Consider the following 26274-nt stretch of genomic DNA (forward strand, 5'->3'; position numbering starts at 1 on the left):
CATGCAAAAGTGGTCGAGTTTGACAGATGTAAAGCATGCAAAAGTGGTCGAGTTTGACAGATGTAAAGCATGCAAAAGTGGTCGAGTTTGCCAGATGTAAAGCATGCAAAAGTGGTCGAGTTTGACAGATGTAAAGCATGCAAAAGTGGTTAACTGCGATAATTGTACAGCTTATAAAGATGGTCGACTTGGACAGGTGTAGAGCTTACAAAGGTTATCTGACTTTCATAAGCTGTAGCTTATAAAAGTGTTCAAACTTAAGCAAGTATAAAACTAACAATAGTGGGTCAGACAGGTGTACACCTTACAGAGATGGTAGAAATGAAAAGATGATCAGCTTACGAAATCGATAAACATAGACAAAGGTGTGAAAGTGTTTGTGCTGTTTACCAAGGTAAACAATTTAGACAGGTGTACTGCATACAAAATCGAACAATTTAGATAGGGAAACTATATAGAGAGGCAAACAATTTGGACAGGTGTACTGTATACAAAGATGTGAAATTTAGACAGGTGCACTTTATATGATTGTGAACAATTTAGAAAGGTGTACAGCTTACAAAGGTGGACAACTTGGAATGGTGATCAACTCACGAAATTGGTTAAATCAGGTTTAAAAACCACGAAAATAGTCTGCATAATATTGCGTTTGAAGCCTTTAAATAATAAGCTGTTTCATCACTAATAAAAATGTTCAGAGAACTGAAGTGTGACTTACCTTTCAGCAGGATACTCCCATACCGAGTATCCCTCCCGTGAACATTCTCCGCGGTGCAAGAATAGTTCCCAACGTGTGATGCACTCGCAGCGTTGATGGTGAGGGCCGAATAATCGCTCTCGTCATCAATAGAAACATCGGGAATTTCATTTATAGCACGTCCATCTTTATGCCAGATGAATTTCAATGGCCTCGTTCCACTCTGGGCCACACACATTATCAGTACTTTCCTTCCAGAAGATACGTAGTCAGGAAACAGGACCTGGTGTAGTCTTGGGGGACCTATCAAGATAGACAGGAACGCTATTCGAGTGTATATATGATCATTTTAAAGTATTAAAATGATCATAGCTTCAAGCTAAAATTTTTGATTATTTATTCAAATCATGTCATAGGCTGTTAGGAATTCTTAGGTGTTGCTCTTTCTAAATCTAAGCAGCTAATGGGGGGCCTAAGGATTTCGGGGCCTTGTATATAATCTGAACTGATTCAAGCGTGGTATATACTGTTTTTTGACATCAAATTCCAAATGGAGAATTACATCTGAATGTAGATGAGCATGCATAATACTCTACCCACGTTCGTTAGATATTTTATGCACTTATAAAAATGCAGTACAGTGCAACCTCATGATCAGCATGACACGATATTTAAAACATGGCGATCGATAAATGTAAAATAATAATAAATTAGAGTATCACTCACCTTCTTCATCTGTTGATTTGACGATACCCATGAGAGATAAGACACAGTACACTAATATCCACACTATTATTTCGAACTTCATCTTCTGTACATTCCTGAATTAGCGAGATGATTCACCCTGTAACAACTCAAACGATCACGGTTGGTGATGATCACAGTATATTGTGTGTGTGTATAATGCTATTTAGGAATAATGGCATCTACAAGGACGCAGCGCCACACATCGGACAGATTTGAAACTATAAAGCCAGCTGTCAAAATATTTATTCATATACACTCGAATATCGGCTCTACTTACAAAGAAAATTTTCATGAAATCGGTATTTCGGTGCGAGGAAAGAACTAAAATACGCAAAATGGTGAAAATTTTTATTCGTATGCTTTAGATACATGTAACGCTTACCGTGGATCGTGATTTGGATCTCTTTCATGATTGGTTGACCGATATCGTTCCTGGCAAGACATTGATAGTACCCTTTGTCCCGTTCGATGACTTCTTTTATGAGTAAAGAACCGTTCTGAGCGACGATTTCTCGTCCGGACGAGTCCCCGACGGGAACGTATCTTTCACCTGAAAATGGATAATCTGACGTTATTAAGATGTACTGTATAGGGGGTTCATAGGATAATCCTTCTAACCAGAAATTGAAGAAAGATGAGCTACAGCTGTACAAATTATATAGATACAGTAAAAAACAAAACGCTCTATCAGGTGCAACACCACACACACAGTGGTTGGTCACAGTAATTACTCAAATTAAACCAAAAACGGATGGGGAGGTAGAGCAAAACTTATTAAAAGGGGGGTAGACCTCTCAAACCTGTACAGGTATGTCTTGCCCGCTTGTGGTCTTTCGGTGCTTAGGCGTTGCATCGCTCTTCCACCATGGCCCAAACCCTCTGGGCAACCAGCTCTTATCACCTATAGGGACAGAACGGGGGCCATGGCCAGTTTGTTGTCGTTGTACAGATGTGTCCACACACATTTGGTACACGTCACAAACCTCTGTAATTGATGCAGACTTGTATAGCGATATGTTGAGTAAATGTAAATAATAACGCCAGGAGATTCACAAACTTAGGACACCCAGTGACCATGTAACGTAAACGGCCCCTTCATGAAAATATCACTTACACAAATCAGGTAAACTCTGAATATAGCTGTCATCACAAGTACATCGATATATCCTTGCTCGAAGCAACATTCTTTAATAAGTTTTACGAGATACCACTGGGAGCCACGGCTCGAATATTGAGAATCAGTTGGTGTGAACGCGGAAGTAAATGCTGTACACAAAAGGAATAGAGATATACGAATGCCATATTTATGCAATAAGCTAGTAGTACGCCAACACGGCTACTACTAAGCCACACGTGCATCTAATCAAAATTCCTCTGAGGAACTTCTAACGAATTGGTACTTAACGTGAAGTTTATTTTTCGGGAATATGTCTACTATGTGTTTAGGAATGAATTACTGACATCTGTCTTCCGAATTCCTGTACTGGTCTAATTGCTCTCTATGTAGAGAACATGATTGGATGACATCTTATGTTATTTATTCATAACAATACCGGTACCAATATTCAATTACCGAGGTATACCCTCTATCTGCTCTATTCTGATCGAGGAGCTCACTGCATCCACACTATTTCTGGTAATTTACAGGTAACTATCAGCTCCGTCTACATTGCACGTCTTTTTTTTTTTTTTGTGCTAATTAAATTATTTTATGTAACTTCATAACTGAAAGTTTTACTCAATCTCCTTTTTGTTTTTTATTTTTAGAGCGCGATTTTTGAAGCTGTCAAAAGTATTGAATATCTCGGTCTCTATTTCGATAATAATTTGAAATGGAAATCCCACGTAAACTTTCTACATAATAAATTGAGGTACGTGATTTTCAAGTTTTTTCATCTCAGAAGTCAGGTTAATAAAGTGTTCATCAGAAATTTGCATTTTTCGTGGTTTCAATCACACATATATTACGGTCTTTGTATATATGGTGGAGATTACAATAGTAATATTCGTCCTTTAATTAATCTATAAAAGAAAGTAATTCGACTAATATATAATGACTATAACACCCAGTCTAATATTCTTTTCCGTAATGCTGACGTCTTAATTGTTCGTCAGCCGTACTTGCTAAAAGTTGCAATTACTCTGTACCATTTGCCCATGCGCACTACAGTATATCCACGTAGACCAAACTGTATTTTTTCTATTCCACATGCACACAAAGATATATTGCAAAAACACTTCATTTTCATAGCGCCAAGGTTTTTCAATTCAATACCATATTAAATGCAAACAATTACAAATCTGCCTCATTTCAAAAGAAAACTTAAAGAATATCTTCACTCAATAAATGATATTGAAATTTATTTTCACATAGTTCCATAACTGCAAATCTTATTAATCCCTTTTAATGTCTAATTGAAGTATCACTCCGAAAGCCAGCCACAATATGTACATGTATATACATTTCTTCTCCCCTTTTTCTTTTTTACTTCAACATAATGAACACATCATACCTTTACTGTTTAATTTCAGGATACTTGTACTACTAATTAACTTGTTTTTGTATTTATGATTATTTGCGTTGGAATTTATGTATATATTTTTTTCCCATGAGAAAATTGCATGAGTTTTTGATATTTTTTATGATTATGACTTCAGTATTGGCAGCCATTTGCATCTTCGGTAGTGTCAATGTAACTGTTATTTAATAAAATAAATTAAGAATCGAAGTTGGAAATTGAAATTTCCAGAACTGACCACTTATGACACTGCTGATTTTTTCTTCTGATTTAAGTGCAGTCATGTTACTAAACAGCTATATAAGTAAATTTAAGTAAACTTTTCCTGTACATTGTGAACACAGGGTGTCCTGCAAGTCTTATTTCGGCCTATATCCCATCAAACGTCTGTCGTAGAGGTATGGTTTCAATTAAAAAAAAAATTCTTAAAATATGTACAGAAATAATCCTGTACCAGTTTTGATTGTCAAAATACAGTGCGTCCCTAAATAAAAATATCTAAATTTTTATAAGGTCCCTCTGTCATCTAACTCTCAATTAGAAAGTAGATGCCCCGTTTCTTCTGAGCCTAACCAAAAACAAAAATCGTGTTTCTAACTGCTGAGATATTTGAATCCAAAAATCGGAGCAAATGTAAGAGGAAACTGCTTAAACTTCCGGATTTGCTTGTTATGGCATTCTTTCCTACCTTTTCTATGATTTTTGAATTCAAATATCTCATCGGATATTGAAATTATAAATGCGTAATAATATTTGTTAACTTCAGGATAGACAGAGCAACAGGTTTCTAATTTGCTTTGCATTTGTGTTTTTCTATTTAAGAAATTAAAGGACGGGGATATATCACATAAAAACTTAGATTGTTTATTTTGTGACATACTGTACTTTCACTACTAAGCCCAGACATGCACCTCGTCCATATTCCTTTGCGGAACCTCTAACGAATTGGTACATGCGGGAATGTGCGTGTACGTGTAGTGAAACCTGATGTGAAGTTTGTTTCTGTGTAATGCTTGTTATGTGTAGTGCTGCCATCTTCCACCAGTTTTTCTAACTATGAGTGAAGTGTAATGATTGAATAATTTATCGTTGTAGACCTGTTGCTCTCTGTGGCGAGACTTTTTAATGGAGAGATCGGCTCGCATTTGCGCCTCGAAGTTGGAACAGGAAACCAGCTTCAGCCGACCACCACTGCGGTGACGGTGGGACTGTACTTTCACTGTGAACTGTACTTTAACTGGTACAGGGTGATTTCTGAACGCATCTTAAACATTTTTGAAACTGAAACCATACCTCTACGAAAAACGTTTGATGAGATAAAAGCCGAATTAGGACTTACAGAACACAACACCATGTGTATAACGTTCACGTGAATCTAATTTGATCATTTCATTTTTGTCGCAGCACGGTCATTTTCTGCACACGAGAGCTAAGTAGACCTACAATTTATTGGCGGTTCCGAACGACAGGCTTGTTTTTATACTCACCGAGTGGTTGGTGCGCTAACCCGTCGGTGTGGGACTCCCTGCGGCAGCAATTTTTTCTGCGGTCATGTCGCCGTTTTTGTTGTACCCCTTTGTCAGGAAAGTTTTCTGACAAGGACGAACCGGGTATCGAACTCACGACATCTCTAAATACACTCATGTCCATAAATTAAGGATAATTCAGAATCACACGGAAATCGAAATCTAAAGTAAAAATTTCACCAGTAGAGTTATCACACACATCTGCAAGAATGATATGCAAATTTCAGGAAGCCACCAGATGATGCCGATAGTACGTCACAATGACGAGAGTGTAAGAAGGGGGGGGGTATATAAGGAATGGTGGCAACGAAGTAAAATTGTTCACAAGAGTTCTGTAAGGCGCTCAGTGCCATAAGCGAATAGTTATGACACAGAGGACGCATGTGGATGATTTTTTACGTGGTAGATTTATCGGCCGCCTGGAAGGTGAGCGTACTCAGATGGAAGTATCCGAGGAACTGGGAATTTCCCAAAGTGTCATCTCTAGGCTTTGGCAACGATTCCAAGATAACGGAAATGTCAGTAGACGTTACAGTACAGGTCGCCCCCGAGTTACAACGCCGAATGAAGACCGGTATTTGGCAGTAACTGCCAAAAGAAGCAGACAGCATCCGACCTGTCTCGTCAGCTATCTGCAGCCACGGGTACCACAGTTTCAAGGCAAACCACGTACAGACGTTTGGGAGATATTGGTCTATATGCTCACAGGCCTGTCAGATTTGTTCCGCTCACGGCAACTCACTGTCGGCAGCGATTAGCCTGGAGTAGACAACATGCAATGTGGACATCGTCACAGTGGGCTTGTGTGATGTTTTCCGACGAGTCCAGGATTAGCTTGCAGTCTGATTCACGTCGGACTTTCATATGGGGAACGCCAGGTACCCGTTACCACCAAAACAACATCATTGAACGACACCGTTACGGTGGTGCAGCATTGCTCGTTTGGGGTGGAATTATACTGGGTTCCAGAACAGATCTGCATGTTCAAACCGGAACCATGAAAACCCAAATTTATCGGGACATCATTCTGGAACAACATGCACATTTGTTTAGGGGTGCCATGGGCGCAGAATTTGTGTTTATGGATGAGAACGCCCGTCCTCACCGAGCAAACATCGTAAACGAATGCTTGAATCTGAGGATATAACCCGTATGGAATGACCAGCATTCTCACCTGACTTGAATCCGATAGAGCATGTGTGGGACATGCTTGGCCCGACGAGTTGCAGCCCGTCAACCACCTCCTACATGTGTACCGGATCTACGGAGAGCATTTCTTGCTGACTGGAGTGATCTTCCCTATGATCAGATCGATAATTTGGTACTCAGCATGCCTAGGCGTTGTACGGACTGTATTTCATCGCATGGGAGACATACAATGTATTAACCATCATACCAACCATGTAATAGTGAGTTTTTGTAAAGGAGATATTTTCTACAATTGCTCCAGGGAGCAAAAATCGTAGTTTTTATGAATGGTATCATACATACACCATCGTTTTTTGTTCTTTATCTTTCGGTTAATAAATGGGCTTTATGAATAAGTAACGTTTGTTTTGTTTCTGAACCTTTATTTGCCGGAGCTGGCATTATCCTCAATTTATGGACATGAGTGTATCCTTTGGTACTTTAGGCGAGTATCTTATCGACTTGGGCTACCGCACCCACGTAAAGCTAAAATCCTACCGTATCAAAAATTTATATCAATATTCAATATTATCAAACATGATTTTCACAAAATCTGTTATTGAAAAATGATTTGCATGAATCAATAATCAATATTTAATTTATTAATATTTCTCTTATTGAATTTAGTTTGTGGTAGACTCTCATGTATAGACTCTCCGTATATGTCGTAAACATAAAAACTCATGAAAATGAAGTTATACGTTATTTCTGGTTATTTATTTCTTCAGCTGATATTCTCTAATTATGAACGAACTGATTTAAATATTTGAGGAAATGTTTTCGAAATAACCAGGTATAAGAGAGGTAAAGTCTGAAATTTTGAATATCTAAATAACTGCATAAAAAGGAATATTTGTTCAGATGAATATAGGATAACAGAAAATAGTTTGAGACCTATGGCGTGACCCATCACGAATTTACCGAAGCAATGGTTCTCAAACAATTGTCCCCATCTGTGGTCCTGGGATATTGTAAGGTGTTCACGTTTGAAAATCAAATGAAAGAGATGCCATTGCAGGTGTTTAAGAAATCCACAGCCAGCTGTGAAAAATCATCCAGAAGGTTAAGGGATCTCGCTACTCTTTCGACTTGAAAAAGTCGAATTTTCAAAAATGACTTTTAAAAATATTTCATTCGATTGCAAATAAAATACTTAAAGTTTCGTGTCAATCGGTTAGTTTGTTCTTTCATAATTAAAGAAAGAAATACTGGATTGTAGTGTAAGCGTATACTAGAAAAAACACTTTGAACGCAATTTTCTCCGATTGCAGTTTTTGAGCTCATCCGTAAGATTTAAAGAAAACTACTGCCCCAAAAATCCTGAATTTTTGCAGAAAAGTTTAGCAGATATGTGTTAGTAGAACACACCTCGGATTTAGCAATTGGCTAATGGAAAGTATTTTTTTTGAAAATGTTTAATTTTTGAAATTTATATATTTTTTCAAACTTTAAAAATTCATACAATTCTAACGAATAGTCAGATATCAAAGTCTGAGGTTCATTCTATTAAGACATATCGAATAAACTTTCCTGCAAAAATTCAGAATTTTTGGGGCAGTAGTTTTCTGTAAATCTTACGGATGAGCTCAAAAACTGCGATCTGAGAAAATTGCGTTCAAAGTATTTTTGCTAGTATACGCTTACACTACAATCCAGTATTTCTTTCTTTAATTATGAAAGAACAAACTCACCGATTGACACGAAACTTTTAATATTTTATTTGCAATCGAATGAAACATTTTCTAAAGTCATTTTTGAAAATTCGACTTTCTCAAGTTGAAAGAGTAGTGAGACCCCCCTTAAGTAATAAAGCATTGAAATGAAATATAATGAAAAAAAGTATGACTACATCTCGAGAATCCAGCGTATTTGCCCGTGGAATGGGACCATTTCAACGTATGGGCCATCCGCAGAGCTCACAGGGAGCCTACGTGATGAGATGTGGTTCTATGATTTCGGAGAGTACGAATGTAAGTATTAAGCTGTTACCTGCAGCTTATTACGGTGCTTCTGAAACAGGAAGTTTGCACGAGGGCACACGATGTCGAGAGGCCCCCCCCCCCGCCCAGGACCAGGAAGGAAAAGGAAGCTGGTCGAATTCCAAGATCAGTGGTACAGAGACTGACCTTATCGCAGACCATTTATAAAATTTTTATCCACTATAAATTTTCTGAGAAAATGAATCCAACAAGTAGAAAGGGTAGGCGTTGAAAAAGACGGGAGGGGGGGGGGTCAAAAGAAAATACAGTCCGAGGAGGGTCATGGGGAAAGCAAATAGACAAAGAATTTTTTAATAGGCCTTTTTAAAATTTCCTGCGGTGAGATTCAGACAAGAAATGGAAAATATATGTTGTTAGACAGATGTTTTCCTGTGTGATGACTTCACTGCATAATGACTCAGTATGCCAAAAAAGTAAGAATCAGTTACATTAAAAATTGATCCTCGTTATAATAAGTGTAATTAATATTTTTTTGCAAAGTGAATGATTATTCAGTGAAGTCATCATCACACTCGATAAGAGAGATTTTTTTCCCGTCAAAATATTTACCATTTTTCTTTGTCCATTCGATAACTGGCCTTGGGAGTCCTCGTGCTGAGCACTGGACTTCAAGGAATGCTCCTTCAATAGCCACTTGATCATAAGGTTCTGTGATCCACGTGGGAGCCTCTAGAAGTTGAAATGTGAAACAGCATGATACATGAAACTTAAACTTCACAAAAACATTTCGAAACATCCAATTCAAATATTTAATGAAATAAAATGTTCAAAATTTCCATGTCTTATTTATTTAACATTCAAGTTTACATAGAACATACCTTTCAAAACGAAAGCTGTTGTGTACTTGTCTTCGCCGTAAGAATTCGAAACCGAACATGTATAGTTCCCGACATGTTCTTTTGCAGCCGGCGATATCGTGAGTACGGAGTATCCTTCTTGGGTATCTATCGATATTTTCGGTACAGTTCCGGTAATCGCTTGACCATTTTTCATCCATTTGAAGTTTGCAGGTTTATCCCCGGATATCAGACTACACACAGCAGTTATGGTTTGTCCAACTGATGCCATTTCGGGGAACGTGAAAGGCTGGACCTTCGGTACCACTGAAATATAATCAATATTAAAATGAGAATCAGAATTTTTCATGAATTTGAGCAAGAAGCCCAGTACAGTAAAACCCTCTCTTAAGGACCAGTTTTCTTTCGAGCTTTTGTTTTCTAATCTGGAATTTTCGCACTGGGAATGGAAATCTGAACATTTTCGTGTAATCTGAAACATTTTTTTTTCTATTCAAATTCATTAAGACCGCCTTCTGGGACTGGTTTTCAAAGGAACAAAGTGTAGTTGTCTCAAAGAGGTTATGCTTATTTCAAAATATCAAATTTGAATTTTAGAATGCGTTGATTGAATATGAAATTTAAAATCTCAGAATATTCAATTGAAATTTAAAATCTCAGAATATTCAATTGAAATTTAAAATCTCAGAATATTCAATTGAAATTTAAAATCTCAGAATATTCAATTGAAATTTAAAATCTCAGAATATTCAATTGAAATTTAAAATCTCAGAATATTCAATTGAAATTTAAAATCTCAGAATATTCAATTGAAATTTAAAATCTCAGAATATTCAATTGAAATTTAAAATCTCAGAATATTCAATTGAAATTTAAAATCTCAGAATATTCAATTGAAATTTAAAATCTCAGAATATTCAATTGAAATTTAAAATCTCAGAATATTCAATTGAAATTTAAAATCTCAGAATATTCAATTGAAATTTAAAATCTCAGAATATTCAATTGAAATTTAAAATCTCAGAATATTCAATTGAAATTTAAAATCTCAGAATATTCAATTGAAATTTAAAATCTCAGAATATTCAATTGAAATTTAAAATCTCAGAATATTCAATTGAAATTTAAAATCTCAGAATATTCAATTGAAATTACCAAATACATCGGTAGAACACAAAATTTTAAAAATACTGCAATATTAAACTTAAATTTAAAATCTTTAAATATGCACATTGTTATAAAAAATATTTTAAATCGGTAGAAAGTTATATAAATAAAGAATAAAGTAGAATAAATTTTTATATAACAAGCTGGAGTATAAGTTTTTAATATATATTTTCAGGACATCAAATCAAAATTTTAGAATATATTATCTTAATATTAAACTAAAATTTTGGAAAATATTCCTAGAACATTGAATTCAAGTTATAGGTTATATTGACAGAATATTCAGTTTTTAAATTACTGGAATATTAAATAAAATTTCAGAATAAATTAATACACATTATTTTTAAATTGCTAGAATATTAAATTGAAATTAAATAATACAGTATATACATTGATAGAATATAAAATTTAGAAATTGCTGGAATATCAAACAACTTGAAATTTTTGAATACGTTGTTAGAATGAAATACTTTGAAATCGGTAGAATATTGAACACAAAATTCTATATAACTTGATAGAATATGAATCTTTAATATAGATTTCCAGAATATCAACTCAAAATTTCAGAATATTCTACCCGAATATAAAATTGAATTTTTTTTAAATATTGTTAGGATATTGAATTGAATTTATAGAATATATTGATGAAATTGTGAAATTACTAGAATATTGAATTAGAATTTTTATAAATATTTTTTTTTAATTTTGACTGAAAATTTTTTAAAGTATTGAATTGAAATTAAAGAATATAATCAAATTGAAATTAAGGAATATATTGCAAGAATATTTAATCAAAATTCAAGGAGATAATGCTAGAATATTGAATTGCAATCAAACAAGATATTGCAGTAGAAATTAAAGAACATATTGCCAGAATATTCAATCAAAATTAGAGAAGATATGGCTAGAATATCGAATGGAAATCGAAGGAGAAATTGCAATCGAAATTAAAGGATGTATTGCCAGAATATTTAATCGAAATTAGAGAATATATTGCCAGAATATTTAATCGAAATTAGAGAATATATTGCCAGAATATTTAATCGAAATTAGAGAATATATTGCCTGAATATTTAATCGAAATTAGAGAATATATTGCCTGAATATTTAATCGAAATTAGAGAATATATTGCCTGAATATTTAATCGAAATTAGAGAATATATTGCCAGAATATTTAATCGAAATTAGAGAATATATTGCCAGAATATCGAAATTAGAGAATATATTGCCAGAATATTGAAATTAAAGAAGATAATCCTAGAATATTAAATTGAAATCAAAGATGATATTGCAATCGAAATTAAAGAATATATTGCCAAAATTAGAGAAGATATTGCTAGAATATTGGTTGAACTTTATAACAATAAATATATTAACATTATGCATTCATATGATTATAATAAACTTTTTTAACTATGATTCTAAATTGCATTTATTCATTGCCATTACCGGTATAACTACTTCTGGACAACTGTCTCTCTCTCATACACGTTTTCAAACTAAAACCTAAAACTAAAATTTGGGCTTGTATGTAAAAAATATTAGTTGTGTAGTTTTAACTGCAAATAAGAAAAAATTGTAAAAAAAAAAATGGAATTTAAAAATTGCAATTTTATAAATTATTTATAATTTATAAATTATTTATTAATATAAATTTATAATTCATATTACTTTTTATATAAAAAATTAAAAATACAAAACTATAACTGTTAAAACAAATTTAGGAAATAGTGCTAGAAAATAAAGTTATAATTTTAAAATAAATCGCTGAAATATTAAATTGACATCATTGACTATCTTGATAGAATATAAAATTTTTAAACTGCTGGAATTTTAAATAAACATTTTTAGGAAACATTTCTAAAATACAACAATTTTAAATCACGAGAATATTAGATTAGAATTTTTTAATATATATTCTTTTCATAGTAACCTTAAATTTTAGAAAATATTGCTTGAAATTCTATATTATATCGATAGAATTACAAAGTTTTGGAATTGCTGGAACATTAAATGAAAATTACAGAATACATTCCCGTAAAATTTTAAAATTTCCAGAAAATTAATTTTCTTCTATATATAATGCTAAAATATATCTCACAATACATACAGTAAAATATACTTGAAGATTACTCCCTTTGAATTATAACATAAATTCTAAAACATACTGGAAGACTGTCAGACCAGAGACACGACCCAGGTTCTGTCCCTTCCGGGATACCGGAAGACTAGCAATTGTGGATAAGGTTTATTCGAATTTTGTGATATGATTTCAATTTTAAAAGAATCATTCTAAACTTTTTAATCGGGTAAAAATAAATACATTTTCTGTTTATTTTTCAATTTAATAAAATAAGAAGCAAAAACTGATAAGAAAAACAGATGAAATAATGAGAAAAAATCATAAAGTCATATTTTTTTTATTTTAAGATAATATTTCCAAGTATTTTAGACCATAAATGCTTGCATATTTCTGAAATTTTTAAGTCATATTAATGATTACATATTTCTGAGATGTAGGTCATAAAAAATTTCGAGCACTTGTAATAACATATCTTCGATTTTATTAATGGTTGGTTTTATCAATTCTCTCCCTGAATGGCATTTATTAGCATTAATTTAAAACTTTACTGAAAAAATTATTGATGAATTAAACTAATAAAACGCATATATTTTACTGTAAATTTGGAATTTGTGAAAATTTATTGGAGCTAATTATATGCTTATTTCTGAGATGACATGAAATTATTGTTGCATGCTTATATACTGTTTGTATGTCACAGCCAATGTCCGAAGTAGGACCAGTCCATGGATTGACCAGATTTCAGACGTTGACCGTAACATATACAGCGCATCATGTTTGTGTACGGTGGGTAAACTGAATGATGGGTCAAAAAAATTCATGTGTGTGTGTTATATGCAAAACACTCATATTAAGTGCTGTGTATATATTAATATTTCATGAGTAAGTTATAAACCACAGTAAAATTGAAAAATACACTTACTTTGAGCCTTTGTCCCATCCAGTACCTTCAGGATTATCACCAGCATTGCTTGGAAGATACATCGTTGTCTTAACATGATAGTTGAATGGGTATGATGATGTATTCGGCTCATGCAATGTATTTATCTCACATAGACACACACACACACTGTAAATAATGGCGTCGCAACCATTACCGAAAACGAAAAAAAAGAGCCTCAATATTTTCTACGAGAGTGAGGAACACGAACAGTACACTAGCGCCGCGTAGAGGACACATTCAAAATTAGAATGTAGTAAATCTAAAAGTCAACGCAATAACTGAATAAATACATATACATAAATGCTTTATTGTATCATGAATAGATAATATAAGTGTCAGACACATTTTTCCTTTTTAATTACTATAAATACACAAATAACCAGATTATTTTCAATGTGATCATGATTACATGCAAATACAGAATTGCTGTGTATATGATCAATTAAACAACTGTTGCAACTTACCGCGCACCGTGACAGACACTGACTTTTTAATGACATTTTCCAACCCGTTGGAGGCTTCACACGTGTACGTTCCCATGTCATCATTTCTTATGCTCTCGATGACCATCGTGCCGTTTTCCATGGTCATCACTCTGGTATTTCCTTGCAACGACCGTTCAATGCCGTCTGAGGAAAAATAATCCGCATTGTGGTGAATGACACACAACCGAGAATTCTGCTCACGCATGTTGCAACATTAATACGTGTAAGACTTACTTGATACGTATTTCCAAACCGTCTTTGGTTTCGGAAAGCCGTCCGCTTCGCAATGTAACGCTATAGCGTTACCTTCTGACGCTACCACATCTCTCGGCTCGGTCTTCCACTGCGGTGGAGCTGCAATAATCGAAAAATAATCGTCATTATTATTCTTGAACATCAAGCTTATTGATCTACGGTTTGTGTTCATGACTGGCCACAAGATAGAAGTCGTTTATGAAAACTGAACTTCGGTATGTAAAGGTGAATTGACTCTGGATGTTGTTGATTGGTTCACCATTTTTGGCTTCTGAAGATTATGCAGAATGGCTTTGGTTAACTCAGCGAGTATTGAGATCGACTCAAAGGCTTTGGCTAAGATCTCGAAGCATCGACCATTTCGCTAAATATATGTTCAAGAACCTATACTATTCCTTGATGACAACAACCTCTGCAATTAAGCTTAAAAATTCACCAATGAACGACTGTTGTGTGTAAACCTGATTGGTTGTTCTAGACATTTCGGTTTACAGGAAATTCACTGATAACAATTTATTCACCGCTAGAAAAATTTACTGACTAACAATCTACCGACAACAGTTGGACACAAGTCACTGAGCCAGTAAGTTAGGGAGAAATGACCGAGTGAGAGCGAATCAGTAAATAATTCATTAGTTGTGTAATGCATTATTAGTGAGTGAGTGACAGAGTAGTTTGTGTTTGTGTGTGACCCAGTGGTAGACTGAGCGATCTAGTGAGTGAGCGAGTAACAGAATGAGTAACCTAGTGAGTAAGTTAAGTTTCACGGGTCGTATCAGGTTCCTTGGCTGGTGGACCACTCGTTGAGCACGTACATTTTAAGACGCTGGTGCCTTGATCGTGTGAGTTACTTTTTCTCACATAATTTTTCTTTAATTTTTCCAAAGAATTTTTCTTTTAACCTCAGGGAGTTAAGCTCTGACTTAAAGGATTGTGTAAGTTTTGAGTCGAAAATATGGTGAATTTGAACTTTGGAGGCTTTCAACACAGAATGAATGCAACACTTTAGGTTTAACTTTCAGGGGGGGAGGGGGGTTAAGATAATACTATAGAAAAATTGCATGTGAAGATGAATATACTCTGCATCATCTTGGCCAAAAAAATTTAAATGAAATCTATTATTTGTTCACAAAAATGCGAAAAAATTTAGAAAATTCCAAAAAATGAATTCTCGCTTCTGAAATTGATGAAACAGATTCAATACGCCTGTAAAACAGTCTTTGCCGCATTAAGATGCCATTTGAGAGGAAGCCAATACCATCGGTTCGATATGTGTGTGAAGAATTTTAAATATTTGATATTTAAAATATAAATGATCGACACGTGTGATTTCTTCGAGGAAACCGTTTCTATTTTATGCATCAACTTGTGACAAATAATCTAAAGCCAAATCACAACATCAGGAATATATTCATCCATGTACCCCGAAAACATTTCGAACCCTGTGTGACCCCATTTAAACCCCACGTGACCCACCTGAGCTTCTAGACATCGAATAATAATCGCAAAATATCTACGAAGATTGAAACACAATCCATTAACACACACAATAAAGAATTTATCGTGTTATAATTTATCTGTGTGAATTTATTACACAGATTTTAATGGCAATAGTAAGTATTCTAAAACCATTCCAATATTGAAAAGGGGCCGTTCATATCACAATTGTCCGGCATCACTACTTTTGACTTCTTCCTACGAGAATATTTCAGATATCGTGGGTTTATACCTCCTAAGTTTACAACAAATGCGGAAATTTAACATAACATTTCATCAGAACATGCTCCAAAATATCAAAGCTTTGAAATGTTGCCAAGCAGAGCAACACATAGAAGTACGCAAACAAAGCATTTAAATTTCCTTATTCACAGGTGTGTACACATAACTCAAGTTCACCTGTTCTGAGCTGTCTACAGTCGTCGTAATTATTCATTAGAAAGCTGTAAAGCATCTATAATTACGTATTAAACAATACCCTTTTGCCACGAAATTTCACTGCGACATACTTGATAGTAATTTATACATCTGATTTAAGGTAACCGGCTACATTAGAAACGTCATTGTGGAAGAAAATATCAATTCTTATTCATTTTCATTTTTTTATGAAAGCCCTGATTCCAAAACAGTCCACTTTAGTGCTGCGTTTTTACGTAAAACGTGTTTTACGAAGAATAGTATTTTTGACATTTTACTTGAGTTTGAAACATGATTTCTAAGAATCTATTCATGATATCATTAAGAAATTTTGACATGTTATTTTGCTATTTATATTGTTGAGGTTATAAATCAAAATCAAAGATCTATCGCATATATTTGTCTAGTTACAGTGTTTTATAGACGATATGTAAGATAAAATTTCTAAAAATTTACACATACATTAACATATTTGAGTGTAACTTATGAGCGTACCATACAATCCTTTAAATTTTAGTTCATAACCTGCACCATTGCTATCTAAATGTAATGTAAAATTAACAAAACATTCAATTCGTAGAATTTTTCTGCACTCCTGTTTCCAATAATACATGAATTTTGCTTGAAATTTGACTTAAAAATAACTTTTCCATAGAAAATGGCGTAGGTAGATTTATCATTATTTTCACGATTTTGCGACACTTTACACATAAAAAAAATGTCCTTAAAGTTCACTTAAGAACCATTTTATATAAAAGTGATTTCGAAAGTAGTCGGATACATTAACTGGTTTTGCATATATTATGGATTTATGTGCCAAAACTTGTAAGAGAAAGAGAGAGAGAGAGAGGGAGATACTTGGTTTACCCAAAAGAATAACTACAAAATTTCATAATATTTCTAGTATTATTGTTCTGTATAATTATTCTGTTCATTTGTGAGTATAACTGAAATATGTATCAGTAATTTGAGACCCTTTCTATAGTGTTCATGTCCATAGAATTGAAACTTTATAATATTTTCTTCATTAACTTTATAATTTCTTTGCTATTTATACTGCAAAAAATAATTGGTGAAACTTTTATCCGCCGCCTTTCTCCGCAACTTGTTTGGTATTAAGTGCCCCCAAAATCGTCGCAAATTAACGCTGATTAATTAAAAATAATAATAATAACGATCTTTTGTACAATGAATTCGATTGCAGTTATATATTCTAAATAACATTGGTTTCGCGTACCGTAACAACATTGGCGAATATTGCGCTATAAACAGAATTTTTATTCTTTATAATTCTGGATACTCAAACATTGACTTATTTTTATAGGATTTTTCTCTTTTGTTGATTTCTGTCGTTTAGGTTTTTTTTTATGCACGCATATCGAGTACAGTCGAGTTCGCTTATTACATACCCCCTTGGTGATTTGAGAAGTGTATGTGCTATATACAAACGACGATTATGTTATATAACGTCTTGAAATCAGCTTATATAGCAATCGCATGCATGCATAAAGTGCATTATTGATATTGCCCTGGACAAAATAAGCTTGTGCAGCACGTTTGCATTTAATATTTAATTAAATCTAAAATATAATCAATATATTTTTTGGTTGATATCCCCCGAGGAATTTTGTAAATATGCATTTATTTATAATTTAATTGATTTCCCCTGATATTATTCGAGTTTATGCTAATGGTTTTTGTTGATTATTAATAAAATAAAATAAAAATATTATTTTTGATGCTATTAAAACAGTGCATATTTTTTTGCTTTTGCCTATCACACAGCATTCGTTTATCACTGCCATCTACAAAGTGATTCAAAAGTTACAGAAAAGTAAGTGTTCAATAGCTTGAAGAGCATATTCCATGCAGTTTTCACAGAAGTGGATGCAACATAAAAAATCTCCTTGAATATATAACGCATAATTTTACTGAAGAATAGTTACTTGTATATTTTTTACCAACAGGTAGCATTTTTTAGCTGTGGACCATTGCAATTTTAATGTAATTATTCACAATTAATGTAATTATTCACAATTAATGTAATTATTCACAATTAATGTAATTATTCACAATTAATTTCATTATTCACAATTAATGTAATTATTCCGACAGTAAGTTTTCCGTTATTGTAAAAATCCCCAAGGTATTAATTATAAAAATTTCCCAATACATTTTGCACAAATAAGTGAGTTTTGGGCTCCATTTTTCCAGGTTTTTGTTTGCGGTATGTTATATCCGAATTATTTTCTAGGTTAGGAGATTGTTTTAGGTACGTTATATTCACAGTGTATTTTTTAAGTGGGGTACGTAGTAACAGAGGTATGGAAATGAGTGGGCCAAAAATCGGGGATTACGAAACCGTACGTTATATCCACGGTGTATGTAACATTAATAGTATGTTATGAATTTACTCGACTGCATTGTGTATTTTTTTGAAATGATTTCTTTTTAGCTATTTATCCTTCATTTTTATTCGTACTTGCTCTATGTTTTTTGTACTTTGTTTTTTGCCTCCAACTGTAACTTGATGTATTTCATTGCACCAACTATACCTTTATTTATCTGTAGTTCGGATGTAAATGAAAAGTAGTGTTAATGAAGGTATGGGAAAGGAATTAAAAGCCGAGCAAATAGATTCTGCTTAACTACAAGGCAGGGCACTCGTGGCAGGGTATCTGAATATCTCCAGCACTTATTTTTATTGCTTCATCGAAGAATAAAAATAAGTGCCTTTTAAAGCCATGGCGTTGGATTTACAAGGACGTAGTTTTGCTGGTGAAATTCTAATCAGAAACACTGCGATTCTACACCAAAAGCTGGACAAAAATTTTCAGTTTCTAAAGGGCTTTGAAAATTCTCTTCATGAAGGCGTTCTTAAAGCTCCATAATTTTTCTAATGTAAATAGTTAAGGCTGTAGCCACACAGAAGAATTTTAATTTTGTACACTCTCGGTGTGTATGATGCCTAGGAAACAATTGTTACTACATACAGACACTAATTGAGGAGCGATCAATAACAACGATTCAACCCGAGCGAATCTGAAATAATTACAATAAAGTCATTTGTACTCGGGGCAGTCATTTCAATTTACACCATGTGTTATAAATTTAATTAATTCCATAATAATTATTAAGAAGAATTAGCCTATGAATGGTGTGTTTAATAAACTCGAAACGAATTCGAAAATAAAGCTAAACGTATAACAACTAACCTTTCAGAATCAGAGGAACAGTTTCACTGTCTTTACCGAAAGCATTTTCGACTGTACATGTGTAATTCCCTGAGTTTTCTTTGACCGCTGGACCAACGGTCAACACGGAGTAATCGGCTTGTATATCTGCTGATACATTCGGAACATTTTCGATGTTTGTCCCGTCTTTTCTCCATTCGAATCTCAGAGGTTTCGTTCCAGACTTGACTCCACAAGCGATAGTCACTTTTTCACCCATCGCTACTGGCTCTAGCAGATGGAGCGATTGGAGCTTTGGAGGCCCTAAACATAACAAATATGCACTCTGTAAATTATGTCGTTCATATAACATGCCAGTTAAAATTCAATATACAAGTGCAGATATTCTCAAAGTCAATTAGTTACAAACCTTACAAGACGATATCCATCGTTAATGTTACATGTAATATGAATATTAGGCCAGTACTTCTCAAATATTTGGCACCCAGCGGTTCCCAAGCAATATGGCAAATACTTGCTACATCCATGGCCGAAAACATGGAGGATATATTTCTCTGGTTCCTAGCGTGGAAGGGAGTGAATGTTTACTTTTGTAGTTACTACAGAAAAATTCTGCCTTGAGGGAATGCTAAATATTCCAGCCTAGGAGCTCGCTCCAGGTCCTGGTGTACTACCTGGTGAAGTGCTTGTGAAAGCAATAACTAAACGCGCTAATTATGTCCTGGAAATTGTTATCCATAAATTTTCAATTAAAAATGTTTGAAACGACTAACATATATTTGAAAACATAATAGAATATTTTTGAAAATTTAAATAAAACATTCTTTGTAAAATTATTTTATGTACATATATAAACATGAAATCAAACCATTACTTGTCAGAAATGCTCTAAAAATCCATGCCTAATGCTTTGAGGGCCATGACAGGGGCCTAACAAGAAACAAGCAGGGCTTTAACGTGAGAGTTCAAAAATTTTTTCCTCATGTCTAATGCTTTGAGGCCCGTAGGTCCCCCACCCCACAAAAACTGAAAGGGCTCCAGCGTTTTAGGGGAGCTCAGAAATCGACATTTATTTTAAATATGTGCACTACAAATGTTCTAAAAAATCAATATAAGGGCCACTAAGAGTCTTATAAAAGGACTCGCTCACCACGAACTTCTAGTAATTTGTTAAAAGCACCTTTGAAGGTTCGGGGAACCTAGAGGCAAATAAAAATAATTAATAGCGCTAATTGGTTCAATTATAGTTTTTACGGAGCACAAGGAATATATCATTATTCTCGGTGGCTCGACATGATACTCCCGTAAGCCAAGTGCACCCAATTTGAGAACTATTGACCTACTAGTATTACAACACTTTTCGATCTATTAAAGACTAAAGCATTCAATTTACTATTGAAAAATTATCTTAAGTACTTTAACAAAAAACAGCCTTTCCAATGGTCATGCACACTGTCTACAATTTTTATAATATTCCTGTGAATGATAACAAATGGAACTCACCTTGGGCTGCAGCGCTGCCAAATGTCCTGACGCTACCGAATGAAGCCAAATCAAAAACAATTAAATATCCGAAACACCGAATCATCTCGTAACCCATATCAAATCACGTAAAAATGAACAACTGCAATAACAATTTACGTATATAGTGTAATCATGGCGTCTGGAAGTGGAGAGGGTTATAGAGCCGTATACTGTAAAAACGCATATCCTAGCGCCACGTAGGAGTCATTTGAGGAATTACAATCTGATGAATAATAGAAAAAATATTGAAAACATTCTTTTAGTATGTTTTATTACCCATGTAAAGTCATAAATACATTGCTTAAGTAAACGTGGAAATCATTATATGAAACTGTGTCTGGGTCTTTGAGTTTTTTTTGGCGAATTTTTAAAGAAGGTAATGTTTCTTACCACGTACTATGATCCCTATGGACTTTCGCAAAGCTGTTGAGAAACCATTGTTGGCTTCACAGGTGTATGTACCGGCGTCCTCACTGTCGAGGCGATCAATTACGAGCGTACCATTAGTCGCGACGGATACCCTGCTGTCCTCTTGAATAGTCCTCTCACTATCCTCTGAAATGGCGCAAAAAGATTTTCCAATAATGTCACAAACGTTATCTAATGTAGGTAATTTTTTTTTAATGATGGTTCACGTAAAGAAAAATGACATACTTATCACATGCTTCCACGTTATTTTAGGTTTAGGAAGACCATCTGCTTCACATGGAATGGAGATCTTGTCATTTTCTGCTGCAACGATGTCCTTCGGTTCCACTCGCCATTCTGGTGGAGCTGGAAATATTCAATTATTGGTATCGAACGATATGCTGTGTAACTAAGTTAAAAGTATTGTCTAATAACCATTAAAAACTTTGATTTACCTTTTAAAACTATATTCACTGTTTCGCTGTCCTTCCCGAATGAATTTTCTACTACGCAAGTGTAGTTACCACCGTTTTCTTTGGAAGCTGGTCCTATGGTTAGAACGGAGTAATCCGACTGAATGTCCACGGATACGTTCGGGACGTATTGGATGTCGGTCCCATCTTTACGCCATTGGAATTTCAGTGGCCTACTGCCGGTTTTCATAGCGCATGTTAAAGTCACTTTCTCTCCGATTCCCATTAGTTCAGGAGGATGAATCGGTTGGATTTTAGGTGACACTGAAAGAGTAAATGTAGTACATGTTACACATAGAACATGAAGCATCTATCAAGATGTGATATCATAAGTTGGAATCAAATTGAATCAATAAAAAGTTCGCTCTTTTCCAGTTTGAACCAAAAAACACAAGAATGTTTCAGAAATTCATAAAAATTGGATAATCTCTCATTATAGTGTGATTTGCATTAAAATTCGTTTTATGAACTTGAATGAAATTTTGCAACAAAAAAATTGTAGTTCAAAATTTCATAGATACGAGAACATATGTGGCATTGTCTCTTCCATCCCATTGGAGGAAATTCGATGGGAGGAGATTTTGCTTAAATGGCATGCAATTGTTGGGAAAGGTATTTCATCCTAATATTGAGTGTCCAATGTGACTTCAACTGCAGAATTTCAATGAACTTATATTTTCGAAGTTAATCGAATCGCATATTTATGCTTATAAAGTAAAAATATCACTTACAGTGAAATGTGAACCTGAAATTTAACTTTTCGAACTGAATTTTGAACTTTTGCACCATTTTGCTAAATAAAAATTCCTTTTACTCTCATTCTACTAGAAATACATCTATGAGAATACAGCTATATAATCATGATTGTTATATGTTATAATACATGTATTTTATTAATATATCAATTAGTTGCAAACATTCATCCGTCTATAAAGATTATGCATATTCTATGCATTTCATGCGAGAAATGCATATGCTACGGTGAATGCGGTAATTATACATAATAACGTCGAGAATTTTTCTAAGTTTGATACATATCCCTAAATTTGTAACTTTTAAAGGTGATTATGCATAGTACTCAAGCGTCGCTTGTAAATTTTCCTAAATTACTCACTTTCACCGGTGACTGCGCATAATACTCAAGCATCGCGTCGTTAGTGAACATGATAAAACGTATTATATGTTATACTATACATGATAATTCATACGTGTATTGTATCATTATATCGGGGGCACTATATTTGTCACGCGTGCTAGACTCATTTGTCATTTGGATTTTTTTTCGTATTTATTAAATTCATCAAGTACATTAGGGTATCATACATAAATAAAGGCGATAAATTTCAAATACTTATCAATTTTACCAACGACACTTAGTCATTATGCATATTCGACAGTAAAAGTGATAAATTAATCAAACTTACCAAGACGTTTGGAAAGTATGCATAATAACCGGTTATTATGTATAATAATCGATTTACCGTGACGTATACAATAATTGAGCTCACAATTCACAAGTCATACTGAATGGTACTGAAACTTTCGAAGAGATGGCATATACACACATAAATGGAAATATTAATTTCAAATCTTAATAAAATTGTGTAAAATTATAAAATGAAGAGTTTAACAAAAAATTATTTTTAAATATCTAGCCGAGAATTCAAAGAATCTCACTCACCATTCGCAGATGTAGACCTAATGCTGACTGCAGCGGCCATCACGATAACGGACAACATTAACATCAACTTCATGTCGGTTTATCTATAGGCGTCACATTCACGAAATCACAGAAATAAGAAATGTTTCGAGACTTTGAACACGAACTGATACCTTTCCACTGGTATCACGTTCCATATAACGCATAGAAAAGAGAAGAAAGCCATACTTGCAAACGCTTCAACCCTAAGACAACAAACGAGTATAACATGGCCATGCAGCGCCACATTTTGGTTGAAATCGCAACTATATATGTACATACAAAATAGGAAAGAATCACAAGTGAGTCTTTAGAAATGGAAAAAATGCATCCGAACACGAATGAATCATTTTTATTAAAGGACACATATACACTTCAAAATCACTATTTCATGAAACTGTTAAAAGTGAGAGGATAATTGGTGTTAAAAAATTTTTCATGTAACTTCAGAGAATCTTACCACGAACGAGAAGCTTCACGGTTTTCGTGATCGGATTTCCAACTTGATTGGATGCCGCGCATTCGTAGTCACCCGAATCGTGTGCAGAAATGTCACTTATCACCAGGGAACCGTTGAATAAGACATCAGATTTTGGACCAGGGTCAGCAACAACAACAAGTGGACTTTTCCCATCTGCAAATAATTAAACTTCCAAAATCAACTTGTTCAAGAAGTTGGATATCGATCAAACACAATGCATATGTCCCGTTTTTAATATCCGTAATGGTCAGAACATGTTGATGTGCCAAAATTTTTGTAATCTCGGTAAGGGTGAGTAGATGATAATCTTATTTAACCGTACACGAACCTCGTAAACATTCCTCTGCAGAATTTCTAATTAATCAGTACGTGCCGGACCCTGACTTGACGTGAATAAAATATTTTTTGACGGTACCGCGGCACCTAGGCCGTTCTGGCGTACTTGTCAAACGGGACAATGGGGTGGCCTAATAATCATGCTGGAATGTGCATTCCGAGTGTATGTGAGCAGGTGTTACCAGATTAAAGAAAACTCCAAAATGAGAACGCACACTTGTAACCTTCACTGTAACTACTCACGTGTGTTCACAACAGATGACGCCACAATATACTTAAAAACCCCTAATAGTCTTTCAATAAGGAAACAGAGCTGCTATTGCCTACTTGTTTTTCAGTATTTGAGCAAGGGTTACCAGATGCTAAAACATGGAAATGATGACTCGCGCATACTCTCTTAGCAACCCCACCTATCTACACATTTTAACAAAAGATGTCGCTTCTTCTGCTTTGTGTCAACGAAGAACAACGGTTTTCCAACCAAAACAGAGACGCTTTCAGTATGCTTACATTTTTTTCCCCATGGATGGGGTGCATATTCCTCGGTTTCCCCAAAGAATGTAAATATGAGTGGGAAAAAAACTCAAAAATACACTCACAAACAGGTATTTGTTGCACAAAGCATTTTTCTTTCTGGAAAAAAATCTAGAGCTCTGGCAAAATTAGGACATAAGGGACAAATTTCAAAAATGTATGAAGACGCTGAAAAAAACATCCAAAACGAGGACATGTCCTCATAGATGAGGACGTCTGGGAACCCTAACCTGTGCCCCCCACCAACATGTTTATGTTGCACTTATGCTGTTATCTGTTTGCCGCATTGTGAAGCGAATGAGTTCAAATACTGAAAATTGAACTGTAAAATGTATTTCGATACTTTGCTGGAAATAAAAATACCAGCTCTCAACGTCAAACTTGACGTGTTCAAATTGGTCCTAATTCAATACCTGACTCTAGTCATCTATTCGAATTGAATCGAAAGTACACAATAGCTTTTAAGTTCATGTAACGCGTCTCATGGAAGTGTAGTATATAGAGACCAACATAAAATTCACCTTGAGTTCTTCTCCACGTTATAGTTGGTTGAGGTATCCCTTCGGCTGAGCATGAAAACGTTACCGTTTCACCGGCGGCAGCTTCTCTATCTTGAGGTTGAACCTTCCACATGGGAGCAACTGCAGAAACAATTTTACATGAGTTTACTATTAAAACTGAGCCAACATGCTTCAACACATAAATTCGTCGTAAAAGTTGGACAACACAGAATGGCAGAAATTTTTCTATTCTTCAAATCAATAGACTTTCTGGATACTATACCGAAGTGAACTTTGGAAAACAAAGTCCCGTTGTCTCTACCGGGAATCGAACCAAGGAGCTCTTGCGAACCGAGAAAGCATAGTGTCTATTATATCACAGAGACGAGATCTTTTTTCCCAAGTTCAACTCGGCTTAATATCCGGAGAGTCTATCGATTTGATGTATCGTGGACCTCCTTCTAACCATAACATGTCCCGCCGCTCTGTCTCAACGAAGAGATATAAGCAGGTGGTCATGTATTGTTGACCGAGAAAAAACAAATCATTATCCATCACTACCACCACCTGGAGGCCATTCTCTGAAGTTAAGCGAGGCTGCAATGTCTCTACTGAGCAAGTCACGCCACTGTGCATGTTTTATGGGGGGGGGGGGTGTAGGATCTCATCTCTGTGCTATAAAAGTCAGTGAGCTTGCCCGGCTTTCGAGAGGTCCTGGGTTGGATTCCCGGTGGAGACAACGGGACATCTTGTCGAGTTCACCGCATAATATCCAGACAGACAACAAGAGGCCAATAGTTAAA

The 26274-nt window shown here is 34.6% G+C and overlaps 1 protein-coding gene across 7 annotated transcripts in view; it reads right to left on the reverse strand.

Moving 5' to 3' along the window:
- LOC149065204 (cell adhesion molecule Dscam1-like) overlaps positions 1-26274 on the reverse strand; it is an 83154-nt gene that overhangs the window by 39230 nt on the left and 17650 nt on the right. Inside the window, exons 1-4 of one of the 7 annotated variants that reach the window (XM_089254388.1) lie at positions 13648-13782; positions 9496-9780; positions 9227-9346; positions 1827-1994 (exon numbers count right to left, since the gene is read on the reverse strand). The exons of 4 other annotated variants lie outside the window; for them this stretch is intronic. In XM_089254388.1, coding sequence (XP_089110514.1) covers positions 1827-1994; positions 9227-9346; positions 9496-9780; positions 13648-13759 — 685 coding nt within the window. In that variant the 5' untranslated portion in view covers positions 13760-13782. Of the gene's footprint in view, positions 1-718; positions 1001-1423; positions 1571-1826; positions 1995-9226; positions 9347-9495; positions 9781-13647; positions 13783-24080; positions 24255-25492; positions 25613-26274 lie in introns of those variants that run through there. 2 more of the 7 variants (XM_089254389.1, XM_089254392.1) reach the window with 2 other exon arrangements.

Source organism: Pholcus phalangioides, unplaced genomic scaffold (assembly GCF_987345545.1).
Source record: "Pholcus phalangioides strain wild (caught in Gottingen) unplaced genomic scaffold, Ppha-v1.0 ptg000041l_1, whole genome shotgun sequence".
In the NCBI taxonomy this organism is placed as follows: Eukaryota; Metazoa; Arthropoda; class Arachnida; order Araneae; family Pholcidae; genus Pholcus; species Pholcus phalangioides.